The sequence below is a fragment of the Drosophila grimshawi genome, unplaced genomic scaffold (genome assembly GCF_018153295.1).
Source record: "Drosophila grimshawi isolate 15287-2541.00 unplaced genomic scaffold, ASM1815329v1 contig_311, whole genome shotgun sequence".
In the NCBI taxonomy this organism is placed as follows: Eukaryota; Metazoa; Arthropoda; class Insecta; order Diptera; family Drosophilidae; genus Drosophila; species Drosophila grimshawi.
Window position 1 is genome coordinate 7388757 of NW_025063098.1, and position 15475 is coordinate 7404231.

The window sequence follows — 15475 nt, forward strand, 5'->3', positions numbered from 1 at the left end:
TAAGCCACGCGTCTAAGATTAAGCAAAATACAGAAAAAAATGAAAAAAAAAACAACGAAATACAAATAAATAAAGAAATAAAAAACATAAACGGGCCCGATCATCAGCAGACGCTGACGAAGTCACTCTCGCTGCCGCAGCCGCTGCCCCCGAACCCCCCCTCCGGCTATACATCACTGCTGCTCGTCACAGCTCAAGAATTGCCAACGAGCCGTGATTGGAGACGAACCGAGCGGAGAGCCGAACGCGATTGTGGACATAAATCGGCTTTAAATTTCGGCGTTGTTAACTATTTGAGGCACTGTTGACAGCGAACACCGGAGCACAAGAGCCGAACTCTCATCTCTGTTCGTCAAACTTCGGGTGTGTGCGAATATTTTGAACTAGCCGCTTAAAAAGCATTGCTACTCGTGCCGTACCTCCATACGCCGTGCATTCTTCGCGAATCTTGGATGTGCCGTGTGTGTGTCCATATAAAGACAGAACCGAACATCCTTATAGGGATGCTATACGAACTTTAGCGTGTGCAATTCGCCTATTGATTTATGTGTGGTGAAAATTGAACAAAACATAAACAAAACCAATACAAGAACACTTTGAAAGAAATTTCTGGAGTATCAATATATTTCTTTCATCCAATTCAATAAAGGTGAGTGTTCAATCATCAATACCAACCGATTCCTTATGGAAATCTCAGAAAGGTTTTATTGGTTGAATTAGAGTTGAGTAAATATTCAAGAGAATACATGAGAAGTATGTTATTCAAACTAAACGAGTTTTAAAAAGGAATTTAATATTGCTACAAGGTTATTAAGAACAAATTAGAATGGCTTAACTTAAAGCTTAACTTTAAATATGATTTCAATAACTATTAATTCAAATATATATTTGCAATTCGTGCAATTCGAGTTTTACGGAAGTGACAAAAACATGAAATTCATCAAGAATTTAACCATTGTTCGAAGTTGGCAAAAAACAAAAATTGAAATAATAAAATTTGAACAAGCTGCAAACGTCAATCCACAATAGTTGTGAATCATTCACATATAGGAAATCACAGATCAGAGATCACAATTATGGAGTGGTGATTACGCTATAAAAATCACGTACCGATAATAATCAAAAATTATGCTAGCCTTAAAAAGCAGACGATCAAAAAGCAGCTGAAGTTAACAATGATGTTAAATAAGCTCGTATAAAATATGCAGATAAGGGACGAGTATTTGATATCAATAAATATATAAATATGTATAGATAGATAGATAAATAGATAGATAGATAGATGTATAGATGTATAGATATACAAATAGAGACTGACGACAACTCGGCGTATGCGTAATGAGTTTTGTGCGCCATTTTTCTAAGCGGCTTATATTCGCTGACAAGTTAGTTTCTTTGGCGCACGCCGCACTTATGAATACGAGCCCAGTATATATCGGCATTTAAGTTTATGCATGTACATAAGTACAATGAGTATTGTTGCCACGCATAATGCGAACTGGCAATAAATACATTAGACGAGACCATGCATATAGAACAGTGCCTTTGGTGTGTGGAACGTGATTTCCCAGTCCCAATTCCAGTCCCAGTCCCAGTCACAGTCGCAGTCACAGTCACATTTTGTTATGCGACAAGTGTCGCTGTTTGCGCTCGCTTGTCGAATCGATCAATGGATGTATCCAGCACAGTGACAAATACAGCTTAAGATATATGTACAGGTATAGGTACAGCGATACAGCTACTGACGTCGGTGTAGGTTTTATTATTATGATTATTGATATTGCCAATTTACTTGTGACGTGGTTTTGGTTGCTGTGCAAAATTTCAGCTCTGTATATATACACTGAAAATACAAAAAATGTATATATATATATATATATATATATATTTCGCATGCGTGTCTGCAAAAAAAGAAGCAAACCACAAACCTTACTCAAGTTTCTGCCCCAAAACTAGTTATGATGCGAAAGAACCTTGATCCCACAGCATACATTTAAAAAAAAATATCTATATATATAATCGATATTCTAAACAATAGCATTTTTTATGCATAAGTTATTCTTGGTTATTCAACTATGCTAATAATTCCGGTAAGGATGGTCGTATACTATGCCTCATCGCAGCTTAAACAAGGTTAGCTTACTTTTCTATCCATTGGTGGCATTGGTGCTGGCTAAAACAAGTTTCGCTCTAGAAGGGGGGGATTTTGTGATATATGTGAGGCTGCTTGTGGCAGCACTCTGTTTGAAGTCGTTCTTCACACGTGCTCAATAAATCAAATCTCCAAATGAGTTTGTCCGCTTTCTGATCTGAACTTAAGGCTACTTGATCTGAGTGCAGGAAAGTTATAAATTTCATATGAAGGCTATTAATTAGCAGGTGATATCGGTTTGTCTGTTATTCTGCCATTTGAATGTCTGAAAATTCGTGGCGTAGTTTTTTTTTTTTTGAATGTGAGCTTAAGCAAAATTCAATTCAAATCTTAATTGTTTGGCCCCTGCTCGCATGTAATTCAATTTCGATTAAGTGGATGTGCGGCTTTTGCGTGACATTGAACCGAGCCAAGTTATTGACTGTGGAGAACTAAGCGCGAGGCTAAGTCAAAAACACGAAATACTACAACTGCGAAATAAGCCGCCAGGCAACCAATAAGAACACTTTTGTGTTGCTTCAAACAACATGCATATGCTATGAGGTCAACCGGTTGTCGATTCTAAAGAAGCCAACTGTCTGCCAGTGCTCCTCTTACACACACACATACACACACACACACACACACACACACACACAAACACTGCCTTCTCGGGGCAGCCTCCACTGACAGTTAACTGACTAACCATATAGTCAGTTGCTATAGACCAAAAATCAGGCAAGCTTGACTTTGAGAATGAGTTGCTGGCTTGCAGCTGGCCATGGCAACAATTGCAATCGTAAAACTGCAATTACCAATAAGGCAGACACTATTTATTTTCACACAGCGTGCAAGTCATGCATTTTTAAGTGGCGCTGCAGATTATTTGAGATTTTCACATTTGACAAAACATAATTTTTCACGGTGTTGCGTTCACCTGCATCAGATTCCAAAGTCAGCTGGTAAACAATGCCACAACTTGTAGACAACAATTAACATATTTGGCCAAAGGCGATGGTATCAAGTATCCAAAAAAAATGCCGTAGAGAAAACAAAAACCAAAAACCCAAAAACACAATTAGTATGCATGTGTACATTTGCTTAACTTTGCGTTTTTTTATAGCATGGGTGGCCCGGTGTTAAGTTGTGTAAAAAATCAAATCACTTGCATTTGAAATTACCATAGTAAATTGTATTGGAAATTGAAACGCAAAAATAAAGTAGGTGTATTGTAGGTGAGACCCTTCTCCCTCTCCCTTCATTTTCACACTTTGCTCAACACGAAATTGGTAAACAGATTCATTTGTCGACTTTTGGTTGGTTTGATTGGTTTAAAATCTATTTGCAAGCGTTCTATTAAGCGGAACAAGTATTTCACTTCCAAGTTTTAACATTGATTCAACTTTTTAGAGTTTGGCAGAACCGTTAATATTTAAGTATGATAAATAATAAGCAAAACATATTAGATATATTGATTTTATTAAAAAAAAAAAAAAGGAAGTCCAAAAATGATTATTGATTGCCTCTTGAAGTTAACAGAATTGAGTTTATGCATTTTTGTTTTTGTTTTTTATTATTTAAGCTATTTCTTGTTTTTGTTTTTTTTTTGTTGTTACTTTTTGTTTTCGTTTTGTTTCGCATAACTTCCGGTTTGGTTCGGATTTTTGAAGTAGCTCTGAAGTAGCTCAACTGACGAAGGTCGTTGGCAATGAATCGGCTGGCTGCTCTGCCAGCTGCTCAGTTAGCAGCCTTAAGCTGGTCCATAATTAGCCGTGCAGCTGGGGATGCCATTTATGAAGAAAGCCATAGAGTATGCTCAGAATAGCAAATGAGTAGCGTTTATGCCGATCCCATTTGCATCTGAAAGCTGCACAAATAATTGAGCAGTCAAAGCCAACTAGCGTTGACAGGCCATTAATAAGGAAGCGACAAGCTGCGGACATGATTCATTTTCTATTCCGTAAACACACATCATGTGCTTCACTAAGATGCTTTCAATGTTTTTGCAGATGGCACCGAATATAATAGGCAGCACCTTTATATTGGCCGAGACAGCCATCGCCGATGCCAACAACAACAAGATGTCAGCAACTGGCGCACCTGCGCCAGTTAAGCAAGCACCAGCAGCCCCAGCGAAAACTGTGGCACCTGCGGCAACTGCCACGCCACAATCGACCGAAGCTAAACCCTTCAAAGTCCAGGTCGTCTGGCACAACATTTTGCTGTTCATCATTCTCCATTCGATGGCCCTATATGGCCTGTATTTGATATTTGCCGAGAGCGCGTACCTCGAGATTCTGCCCAGTGAGTATCAGTATCAGTGTGTGTGGCTGAGACTGACTAACTAATTAATCCACATTTATTTTAAACATTTTTCGTCACTTGCAGTATATCTGTTTTCGTTCCTCGGCGGATTGGGCATCACTGCTGGAGTGCATCGCCTGTGGTCGCACAAGGCTTACAAGGCGAAGTTGCCGCTGCGCATCTTCCTCATGCTGTGCCAATCGTTGGCCTTCCAGAACAGCATCTGGGAGTGGACACGCGATCATCGTGTGCACCACAAGTTCACGGACACACACGCCGATCCCCATAACTCACGACGCGGCTTCTTCTTCGCTCACATGGGTTGGTTGCTGTGCAGGAAGCATCCCGATGTTGGCTCCAAGGGCAAATCGATCGATATGAGCGACATTGAGCAGGATCCCGTCGTCATGTTCCAGAAGAAGTGAGTTCGCATCAGCTGCTATTGGAGATTGCGATATTAACCTGATTTTACTTTCAGATACTACTTTGTGGTGATGCCAATTTGCTGCTTCATTTTGCCCATGATGCTGCCATACTATTTGATGGGCTCCTCATTGATGGTGTGCTTCTTCAGCTGCTCCATGCTCCGTTACTGCATCTCACTGCACGGCACCTGGCTGGTGAACAGTGCTGCCCACTTTTACGGCATGAAGCCATACGATGTGAACATTAGCTCGGTTAACTCAAGACTGGTGTCAAACATCACCTTTGGCGAGGGATGGCATAACTATCACCATGTGTTCCCCTGGGATTACAAAGCAGCTGAGCTGGGCACCTACAACGGCAACTGGACCACCGCTTTCATCGATCTGATGGCCAAGATAGGTAAGCACTCAAAACACTTTAAATGCAGACCACGATATTTAACTGGTATTCTTTTTGCTATATGCAGGCCAAGCTTATGATCTGAAGTACGTCTCCCAGGAAATGGTCTATAAGCGACTCAGGCGCACTGGCGATGGCAGCCACATAGCCGCCTTGCTGGATGCCAATAACAATGATGTGAAGGAAAGCGCACCAACGAATGAGATGGTGGTACATCTGGACCATGATTTGGAGGAGAATGCGGTTTGGGGCTGGGATGATAAGGATATTAGCGAGGAGGATCGCAAGAACGCCTCGATTGTTAACAAAGAACAACAGTGTAAACAGGAATAATTGTAGAGGATGTTCATTGCGTCTCGATTGCGTTAAATAGCTATATAACTAAATATGCGAACCTCTTTCCGGCCTGAAAATTGGGATCGCAGTATTTAATTATATTGATTGCCTATACTCCAAAAATATTATGTTTGTCACAAAGCGGAGCAAGTCCGCTTAATACCGAACTGTTGATTGGTTAGTTGGGCGCATCGGGCGCAATAAGATTATAAATGGCTTCAATTCCAAAAAAGAAAAAAATAAAAAGCAAAACAAACAAACAAACATAATAAACATTACAGCAAGATCAAATAACACAAGACCATATTCGAGATTAGTTCAAATTTCTGCTGTAAAATTGTGAAAAAAAGATATAACCACAACAACATTTTTATATTTTTGTGTAATTTGATACATTTTTTTTTTTGCTACTTATTTGCAAATTGAACAAATTGACCCTATAAATATGTAACATATGCTTAACGACGCAAGAGGTTCTAGAATTAGGTATACAATTTAAGTTTAACATTTAAGTGTCCAATCTTAAATGAGTGTACATTGTTTTTAGTTATTAGGTGTGTAGGATATTAAGCTTTAAGTCTACTGTATATTTAATCATAACAAAATGTAGAAACAAAAATCCGAAAAAAATCGCTAAAATTCCAAAAAATACTTAAAAGTGTTCTTTTTCTTATACACATTACTACATACAATTTTGCTCAGCTCGTAAAATCTTATACTATTCAGGAAATTCAGGAAATCAGAAAACCTATCTTAATATTAATTAAGAATGAAAAAAAAGAGACATTTAATTGGTATTTAAAATTATAATTGAGATTCTAAGCGCATATTTTGAATCGCATTAAATGGAGCTCTTAACAACGATTGCTTTCAGTTTCAGGTTTAGATTGCTTCTCAAAAAATTCACCGTATGTGTGGTGTCTTCAGTTTAGCCGGGAAGCAGACTTAATGTCTGTCGAATTCTTGACTGTATAGACACACACACATATATATATATATATATATATATATATATATATATATATGTATTTCCTAATGTGAAACTAGTTGGCTTAGATTTGCTGCCCGAGTCGAGCGCACGCGCTCATATTATTAATATGCTTAAAAAAAATCACACTGAACACTATGACTTATTGAATAACTAAAATTTCATTTTTAGAACTGACGTAAAAAAATATTTATTTGCGTTTGAAATGAAATACACTTATATCTTTAATTTAATTAGTATCATATTGTTCTGTTTTGGTCCAAGGTTTTTTGAATATCTATGCGTCCATCATATTTTCTTACGAGTTTCTCAACTTACAATATAAATCGTCAACTAACAAAAAATATTTACTGCGATAATGTTGAAAAATGTCTACAAACAGAAAGGTCAACCGAGGTCGAAATACATTTACGTAACTCCATCATAAAAGAAAGACAATGCTTGGCAGTCGCATATTCTGTTCCCAAAATCTTAGCAATAATAAAGTGACTAAAGCTGTGACTGGTGGATATTATCCTGATCTTGATTTATGATTTGCCCTCAGTGGCTTGGCCCAAAAATTATAGCTCTCTCAGGTAAATACGAGTATATTGAGTATTCAAATATTGAGTATTGAGTAATGTCAAATAATTCCACAACAATAAATAACAGATTGATAAATAAGTGTATATCTTCTGTTTTTTTTTAGTTATATTATAATTGATATTTACTCTTGGAACTGGTAGCTCAATACAGTTTCTATTTTAAAAGGGACAATTTTTCCATTTGTCTGTTTTCGTAAATTTGGTCACGCAATTGTATTCCAACCTTATGATGTTTTTCGAAAAAAAAGCATACAAATTCCTTCTTTCCTAACAAAGATAAAGAAAACAAATCGGCAAAGTTGAGTAAACTAAAGCCATAGAGCATAGAGACAGCCTTTATTATTGGAGAAGCGACTGGGTAAGTAATTGAGAATTTGTAAATCGAAATGGATTTGGTTCAGTGAAAGCTATCGGTATAACCATAGCTGATGTGCTGCGGCTGGTTGGCGGCGCTGGAGGCCGAAGCGGAGGAGTAAGCATAGAGCATGGCGGCCAGGAAGGCGCCATTGTTCATGAAGAGCGACAGAATTGTGGCCATTTTCAGCGTGGGCAGCAAAAACGGCAACAGACTGCCCAGCAGAATGGCAGGCAACACTAGAATGGGAACAGCGACTTGCATCATTGTTGTCTTATAGGAGTGCTTTTTTTTGCGCTTGTTGAGCAGACCGCCGCCGGCACCGGTGTCCCCTGAACTTCCTCCACCATGCCCGCCCTGTTGCTTGGAGTCGCCTTCCGCTTCCGGTTCGTAGTTCTCAACGCTGGCACTGGTGCCACCAACGCCTCCAGTCATCGATGGCAAATTCATGAGATTCAGCGGCAGTTCCTCAGTGTCGCGTCGACGGGCTCTTCCCATGCGTGGCTTATTCGCTACAAAGGCAACAGAGACAAAGTCAGCCACAGAGATACCCCATCGACTAGCTACTCACCCTTCTTTAGTGTAAACTTCAGTTTGTTCTCCTTGCTGGGCACAATCTTGACCAGCATGCCGGGCAGAAAGTGAAGCTTGATATCGCAATGCTTGAAGAAACGCTGAAAATTTTGAACCAGTCGCTGATTCAGCTCCTTCTCCGACATCTCCTTGTACTTATCCGCTATCAGGCTGCCCAGTTGCGTCTCCTCGCCAAAGAACTGGTCCATAAAGTCCCTGGTCAGATTGCCAGTCTGCGGCAGATGTCGGCGTTCCTCCAGTTTTTGCAGCACAAACAGTTTCGTGCAGCGCAACATACTCGACTCACGTAGACACTCATAGATCCGCATCGGTATGGACGAGCCATATTTTCGTGTCACGCAGTTGGAGCTCGTGTCATCGCAAGTTTTAAACGCGCGCTGCAAAGTATGCAAATTAAATAGATCTTGTGATGAGTGTGTGGATAGCGACAGATATAATGAAGTTCGCACATTTTCTGAATTTTAAATATGCACGTCAAACTCATGTTGAGCTGCCTTGATTTGCATTTACCCACAAATCCTGACACATTTAATGTGCTATTTTTAATCAGTTTAGATTTTAATTTATATACTTCTTTTTTATTTTATTACCCAATCTATACCCTCGATAAGGGTAATTCCTAAGAGGATATGCACAGCAATAAGAGCGGCACGCATTTTAAGTTATATATTTTACAAATGTCTATTAATTTGCTGAGGATTTGCCAACTTTTAGTCTCGATCTGGGCACAACTGCACGGGAGCAGCCACAGCGTCAAACTGAATGCACCACCAAGATCACAGTCACAACAATCCTGGCCAGCAATTTTCTCAGTCGCTTTCGTCTGTTGCCGACTGTTGCCAACTGGTTTTGCACATGCCACAACTCGTGGCGGGCTACAGATTTAGTTCACCGGGTCAAATTGGAACCGATGCTGTTTGCGTTGGCTGTTTGGCTCACGTTGTTGCCCCATTTGACTGACTTATTGCCGCCCCAAATTGCAATACGAGAGAATTCAATATCAGATTAATAAACAATGGGATTATCACATAAGAATTTACTGCCAAGTTTCGGTTTTAAAACTGGCCTTATCACAGCACTTTAACTTTGTTATATTATTAGGAAGGGGTCCCTTACCCCCCAGCTAAGATATGAGCGAGTATAGATTAGAAATTTGTCAAGTGTAGTCAATTTAAAATGGTTGCAAAGTGGAACAATTGAAGCCGGACTTAAACTGGTTGCCAATTAGTTGACTCGTTCAAATGGCTAACTAAGCGATTCGCTTTAATTAACCATCGGTTAATCAAGTGAGAGTTTATTAATAAGTCACTCTCCGTAATGAGATGTAAGTGCTACCCATTAGAAGCAGAGAAATTCATAGACAATAATTATTGTTTCTTTCGATTTTTTTGCTCTTCTTTCTGTCTATATTTGACTAAGTGCGACCTATATTGAAATGGTCAGACTTTCTATACGTGCTGGGGCGGCGCACACGTTTCCAAAACTGGACTCAGTGCGGAAGAACCGTAAATCGTGTACGGCTCTGAGTTGCATACTAAATAAGAGCCAGAAATAAATTTCACTTTTCATAAGAAGCAAATAAGAAAAACAAAAAAAAAAAACTGAAAATAATTGATTTGTTTGTGGTAAATATTGCAACTGATTGATCAGTCAATAAAATCGATGCGTTTCAATTCTTGCGTTTTGTATTAAATAAATTGTAAATAAATAATTTAAACTAGACTTAAATTATTATTTGGTTGCACGCTCGCTGAGGTATAATTTGGCCTGCTACCAGCTCGCTAAGTCACATCCCATTCTCAGGAATACAGGACTACCCTCTACCACTCCTTCTCCAGCCAGACGGGCTGCTGTGTGTGCGAGTGGGAGTAGACAACGGGAAGCGGAGCGGGAGCAGCCGTATATGCAGCGGCGGCATGCACGGGCAGAGCACGGGACAGCATCTGACCGATGGCCAGCACGAGTAGGATGACACCCACACCCAGACCCTTTATCGAGACAACAGTCAGCGCTGCCAGCAATGTGGTAATAACGCCCACAACAAAGGCGACCGGCACCAAGGCAAAGCTAATGCGACGCAGCATATGATGCCCAAAAGTGCGACTTTCTGCAAGAGCAAATTTTTAGAAACATATTAAAAAAAAAACAATATATATTTATAGATTTATCCCAGAACTACTGACCAGTCACATCCGCGTCGGAGTTGTTGTTGGCCAGCTGCTGACACCAGGCAAAATCACACAGCAGACACAGGCAGAGCAGCGAAAGGGCAAATTTCTGAGCGGCAGCCATTTTGAATGAATATTCCTGTTTTAGTCCTTTGTTGTTTCGTTTAATCCCTTATTGAGTTTGGCACACTCTTCACTGCTCCAGCACTGGCAGACAATTGAATGTGCTGCTCACATTGACATTGGCTTTTATGAGGGCGTAGGTATTGGTCAGTTTGGTTACTCGACCAGCCCACTTAGCCAGCTACTTGGCCACTTGGATACTTGGCTACTTGAAATGCGACAGCCGGACGTCGCACGAACGTGCGCCAAAACAAGCAATTCGTGCTATGGCTATGTGGAATGCTTCAATGTTGCCGCGTTGCCGCTCGATGCCCAATCTGTCTGCTGCACACTTTTTTTGTTATTCTTTTTTTTTTATATTTTTATTTTTGAATATGCATACACTTTATCATTATTTTCACTGAGTGTGCAACTGTGTGTGCCCTTTAAGGGGCACGCGGCACCCACCACACTTTTTTGGCTGCTTTTTCCATGTTGCACTTGGTGCTGCGACAAAGTCTTGGACTTGGGCATTCTTTCACGACGCGTGTCTATATATTGAGGACAGTCCATTCGCTTTCGTTTCTATTTGCTTTTTTTTTTTTGCGCGCCGTATAAGTTAATGAGTTAAGTCAGCTAATTGGCAGGAGGGCAGCGCATTTCAATTACAAATACGATATATGATTTACGACTGGATGGCCTGCCCATTGATAAACACACTTGCATTGCAATTTGTTGAAGTTTGCAATTCACTTTCATTGCGGACTGTTCGACCCTATAGAAGGAACGTATTGTCTAGGCAAGAAAAACTACTTAATATAAATAGAAAATTGAAATAACAAACTGGTGCACATAATTGCTAATGATTAGCAATACTGTCTACATTATTCTGAGAACTGAGTCTGAACATTTACTCAGAATCACGTTGCAACGGGTTTAGAAAAACTGTTGTGCAGTTGTGTGAAAGTCGTTAGCGAAAACACCAAATATGGTAAGCGGATTTTTCATTGCAAAAACAAAAAATAAATTTACTTTCTAGTCTTAGTCTAAGCAAAGCACCCGATCCTAATTCAGCCAAAGCTGATAAAATCAAAGCAGTCGCAGAAGAAGAGCACTTTTCTAGCCACTTCTGTCAACAACTTTCTCATGCTTTAGCCGTCAGAGTTAATTGTATTTTGGTTATGGTTAAGAGAATCTCACACACAAAGTGACCGTTAGCAGATCTTAGACTTGACCAGATCAGGCTACTTAACGATTCCATATTATTATTTATGGCTAATGGCCTGCGAATGGTTAGCTCGAGGTAGGTGTGTGTGTGTGTGTGTGTGTGGGAGGGGAGGGGTAATTGTGTGTACAGCAATTACAGCTAAAAGAAATCATTGAGCGAGTTCAATAAGAAATTGCAGGCCTGCTCCAGTTATCTTTTCAAGTTTTGACCAAAACAGCAAACAGTAAACAGCGGCTCTTGGCCAATTTAATCGAGGAAGATTCAGAAGAAAGAGCGCAAGAATCGTGTTCTGGCCACAAGTTGCAATAGAGCAAGCCAAGTGACATACAAGTCTAGAAGCAGACTGTGCCCAATTCCAATGCCAATTCTAGCTGTATGCTGCCAGTTCTAGCGGCTTTCCTCTGGAGGCTGCCACAGCAATAGCAACAGCAATAGCAATAGCAACAGCAATAGCAACAGCAGCAATTGCAGCAGCAGCAGCAGTTGCTGAGTTGATAAAATGGATGTTGAACGACGATCGTGCCACATTTTGTGGCTGGTCACCGCGTGGTAAGCACACACTCAGCAGCAGCATTAACAGCAAAGAGAAAAACAAAACTATATAGTTTCCTGGTGCAACAGTGATATGCGTTAGAGATGAGCGCCCTTGTGAGATTCCTAATGTTTTTCGCGCTATGCGCAACGTTGGCCAACAGTCAGGATACCAGCGAGGCTGCATCGAATCCGGCTGCCGACGATACCACAGAGGCGGGCCGTGGCCTGGCCAGTAGCAGCTATGAGCCGGATAATAAGCTGGCGCTGAAGAAGAACTCGCACATCTACATGGGCATCTACAAGAACTACAAGAGCACCTATCTGGGCAACAAGACAACCAGTGAATACAAGAAGCGTTTGCGGGATCGCATCAATGGCGCACCGCAGCCAAGTCAAGTAACTGACTACCAGGAGCTGGAGCAGGATGAGCCGCAGCAGCAGCAACAGGCTGTGGATGATGTGCTGGTGCAGGAGCTGCGCAGTGAAGCAGATGCCGACGCGCTGCTGGAGGCGCAAACCGATACGCCCATCTACGATGAGAGCGAAACGGCGGCAGGCAAGAAGCGACGCAAGCGTAAACGCAAGAATCGCAATAACGAGAAGAAATTGGGGGAAGGCAGCCAACCGGAACCGGATGAGCCTATGCAAAACAATGTGGAGCTGTACCATGTGGGACCAGGTCTCAATGTCAGTCTGGACATGAGCAATGATATTGTGCGTGTGAAATTGGATGGCGAGAATCTCAGGGAGATTATTGGTGCACGCTGGCTTGTCACGGACAACAGCGAGGAGGGTGAGTCAAATTGAGTTGCCACATAATATATATCGGATATATCACGGTTACCGAATTACAGGTCGTGGCAAGAAGTACGATATGATCACAAAGGTGCTGCCGCTGTTTATACTACCATTTCTCATACAGTCAGCGATTGTGCCGTTTCTGGTGACCAAGTTGAAGCTGCTGCTGGTCAAGTCCATTTTGGTGGGTAAGCTGGCCATATTCTTGCTCATACTCTCGGCCATCAAGAACAGCAACAAAATGATGCAATCCTATGAGGTGGCACCCTCCTATTGGGCCAGCGAGCCGAGCCGAAGATCTGAACTGGCAGCAGCCGCCTCATCAGCGGCCGCAGCTTACAATGGCTATCGGGTGGAGGGGAAACCCACCACCTGGGTGAATTAGAGAGAGACTTTAGACAGCTAGTTGAACAAAATAGAGACAAGAACACACTCAAACACACAAACCAATTGCAATAAGTTTCACATTAAGTTATATAATATGAAAAAATAAATAAAGCAAATCGGGTGCATCACTGTGTTTTTGCAGTTATGAATTAGAATCATTTAAACATTAGAGATGATGATGATGTACCTAGAAAAACATAAATATTTTTGGCTTTGTAGGAAAAATAGAATCTTTGAAAAACATACGAATGATATTTATAGTTCTGTAATCACTATTGTCAGATTAGATACACATACCTGGAAAAATGTATTAAGTTTTGGCCTTGTTAAAAAATATTATTAGTCGTTTTTATGGCTTTCAATTATATCTTTATTTCGTTTGTTTGAGCAATAAATTAAGTATGACATGGGTACAAATAAATTAACTAAAGTCTAAAGTCTGAGTAAATAATTGCACCTATTGCGAGGTTCAACCAGCGCCCACAAAAGATAGCTCAGTCTCTCTCTCTCTCTCCATCTGTCTGTCTTTCTCTAAAAGCAGCTGTATTGTCGCTCCAGTTGAATACAAGCATCACACTGCAATCGGAATCCCCAGACGAGTTTGCAGTTGCAACGTCGCTCGTTGCGCACATGTTGGGAGCGGACGCGGAATCCACAGACGCGACAGAGCTGCTGACAGGAGAGACGCTCATCGGCAGGGGTTCCACTGCCACTATGCTTGCTGCACTGGCGCCCAAGTGTGCCTGCCCAGCGATTATTCTCCTCCGGCTGGCAGTAGTTGGGCGAGTCCTGCATGTAGACGAACGAGTCGAGAGGTATATTCTGCCACATGATCTTCAGGTTGCTGGTGGTTGTGTCCAGCTGTATGGCATCGTCGTACATATGCAACAGATCCTGTGCGATAGCCTCAAAGGATTTGAGCACCGGCACACACTGCTCCTTCAGGCAGTTCCCCTGTGCATTATGCTGTTTGCAATGGCACTCCAGTTCCAGTGATTGCTTCATCAAGGCACCAACCACACGTTGATTGTGGCCAACGGCACCTGTTCCAACGCCATATCGCTGCTGATAGAGCTGCAGCGCCTTCTCTGGCTCATGGGCACAGGGCACATTGAGGACATTCTCGCTGCAGCCGCATCCAGCAATGATCCCATTGGCGCAGTCCCTTGTCAGTTTATGCAAAATGGCTGCGGTGGCAATGGCTGTCACATAGACATCTTCGCGATCCATCTCCTGGGCGATGGGTGGATCTGTGCGTCGCTTGATAAAGTCATGACTGGGGCAGTTCCAGCGTTGCCATTTGAAGCTCTCCTGACAACTGGTCATGGCCTGCTCCAGACTGCTGCTGCTGATGGCTTCCCAAGAGAGTGGCGTCTGGAATTGGGTGTACTGGTAGTAGTTGCTCATCGGTTCCACAATGGTTGCTGCCGTTGCGGTGCTGGCAATGCTCAGGAGTATTTGAATTATGTAGTACATGGTGTTGTCACGTTGTGTTCTCGTTGCTGTCGTTTGCTCGACTGTGTGCTGAACGGATCCTGTGGCCTCGTTTTATACAAAGTCGCTGTGGGTAGGTATCCGTGGGAAATACGGAGACTGGTCAAAAAACCGGAAATTTGAGTTTTTGTCCACTTGGGACTTTTTGGCATATAACACAAAACTCCCAGCGCCCGCAACAAATAACCCAACAGACACACCCAGGTCGACGCAATTACGGAGCAGCCCAATTTTTATTCCTGATGTCTACCTGCTCTCTCCATCGATCTCCGGCAACGTCGATCCTGGCTCCGATCAACTTTCCCACGCTTAGGCAGGTAGACCTCAGGCTCACGTTCATGAATGAACTTCAATCGATTCCATTCATTTTCATGGACTTCCCAACGGTTCGAAATCAATGCTTTGGGCACAGAGTTGTGGGATGAAAATTTGAAACGTGCTCGGGTCGTACGTAGTTTTGTGTTTTGCCAACTCGGCTGGCAAAGCCAATTATCTAACAAAACATATGACAAATAACATAATTGGGAAAATTAATTGCGTTTTGTGGTAAACGGCTGTGAATCCGTTCCAGCCTGTATTGCCATCATTCTTTTTTCTTGGTAGTTTCAGCCAAAAGTAATGGCTGTGTTTGGCAAATTACATGATAG

General features: G+C 41.7%; 5 protein-coding genes across 5 annotated transcripts; 2 read left to right on the top strand and 3 right to left on the bottom strand.

The window, feature by feature from the left end:
* Positions 1–299: 299 nt before the first annotated feature.
* On the top strand, positions 300–6247 carry LOC6563811 (acyl-CoA Delta-9 desaturase). Its single transcript, XM_001990056.2, has 5 exons — positions 300–649; positions 4141–4435; positions 4520–4856; positions 4914–5260; positions 5328–6247. The coding sequence occupies exons 2-5, from the start codon at positions 4141–4143 to the stop codon at positions 5591–5593; spliced, it is 1245 nt and encodes a 414-aa protein (XP_001990092.1). The 5' UTR covers positions 300–649; the 3' UTR covers positions 5594–6247.
* A 1318-nt stretch (positions 6248–7565) lies between these two features.
* On the bottom strand, positions 7566–8773 carry LOC6563810. The gene is made up of 3 exons (XM_001990055.1): positions 8708–8773; positions 8095–8494; positions 7566–8035 (listed from the first exon to the last, which is right to left on the bottom strand). Exons 1-3 carry the CDS (start codon positions 8771–8773, stop codon positions 7566–7568), a joined length of 936 nt encoding a protein of 311 aa, XP_001990091.1.
* A 1164-nt stretch (positions 8774–9937) lies between these two features.
* On the bottom strand, positions 9938–10409 carry LOC6563809 (protein apnoia). Its single transcript, XM_001990054.1, has 2 exons — positions 10301–10409; positions 9938–10224 (listed from the first exon to the last, which is right to left on the bottom strand). The coding sequence occupies exons 1-2, from the start codon at positions 10407–10409 to the stop codon at positions 9938–9940; spliced, it is 396 nt and encodes a 131-aa protein (XP_001990090.1).
* Positions 10410–12251: 1842 nt separating this feature from the next.
* Positions 12252–13413, top strand: LOC6563808. The gene is made up of 2 exons (XM_001990053.2): positions 12252–12942; positions 13004–13413. The coding sequence occupies exons 1-2, from the start codon at positions 12252–12254 to the stop codon at positions 13330–13332; spliced, it is 1020 nt and encodes a 339-aa protein (XP_001990089.1). The 3' UTR covers positions 13333–13413.
* Positions 13414–13754: 341 nt separating this feature from the next.
* On the bottom strand, positions 13755–15433 carry LOC6563807 (wnt inhibitor of Dorsal protein). The gene has a single exon (XM_001990052.2). It carries the CDS (start codon positions 14808–14810, stop codon positions 13866–13868), a length of 945 nt encoding a protein of 314 aa, XP_001990088.1. The 5' UTR covers positions 14811–15433; the 3' UTR covers positions 13755–13865.
* Positions 15434–15475: the final 42 nt, after the last annotated feature.

Coding starts and splice junctions, on each gene's coding strand:
- LOC6563810 (XM_001990055.1), bottom strand. CDS start 8,773: ATGCGTGCCGCTCTTATTGCTGTGCATATCCTCTTAGGAATTACCCTT. Junction 8,495..8,707: donor TTATCGAGGGTATAGATTGG/GTAATAAAATAA, acceptor CATACTTTGCAG/CGCGCGTTTAAAACTTGCGA. Junction 8,036..8,094: donor GAAGTTTACACTAAAGAAGG/GTGAGTAGCTAG, acceptor TTGCCTTTGTAG/CGAATAAGCCACGCATGGGA.
- LOC6563807 (XM_001990052.2), bottom strand. CDS start 14,810: ATGTACTACATAATTCAAATACTCCTGAGCATTGCCAGCACCGCAACG.
- LOC6563808 (XM_001990053.2), top strand. CDS start 12,252: ATGAGCGCCCTTGTGAGATTCCTAATGTTTTTCGCGCTATGCGCAACG. Junction 12,943..13,003: donor CACGGACAACAGCGAGGAGG/GTGAGTCAAATT, acceptor ACCGAATTACAG/GTCGTGGCAAGAAGTACGAT.
- LOC6563811 (XM_001990056.2), top strand. CDS start 4,141: ATGGCACCGAATATAATAGGCAGCACCTTTATATTGGCCGAGACAGCC. Junction 4,436..4,519: donor GTACCTCGAGATTCTGCCCA/GTGAGTATCAGT, acceptor CGTCACTTGCAG/TATATCTGTTTTCGTTCCTC. Junction 5,261..5,327: donor CGATCTGATGGCCAAGATAG/GTAAGCACTCAA, acceptor TGCTATATGCAG/GCCAAGCTTATGATCTGAAG.
- LOC6563809 (XM_001990054.1), bottom strand. CDS start 10,409: ATGGCTGCCGCTCAGAAATTTGCCCTTTCGCTGCTCTGCCTGTGTCTG. Junction 10,225..10,300: donor CTCCGACGCGGATGTGACTG/GTCAGTAGTTCT, acceptor TTGCTCTTGCAG/AAAGTCGCACTTTTGGGCAT.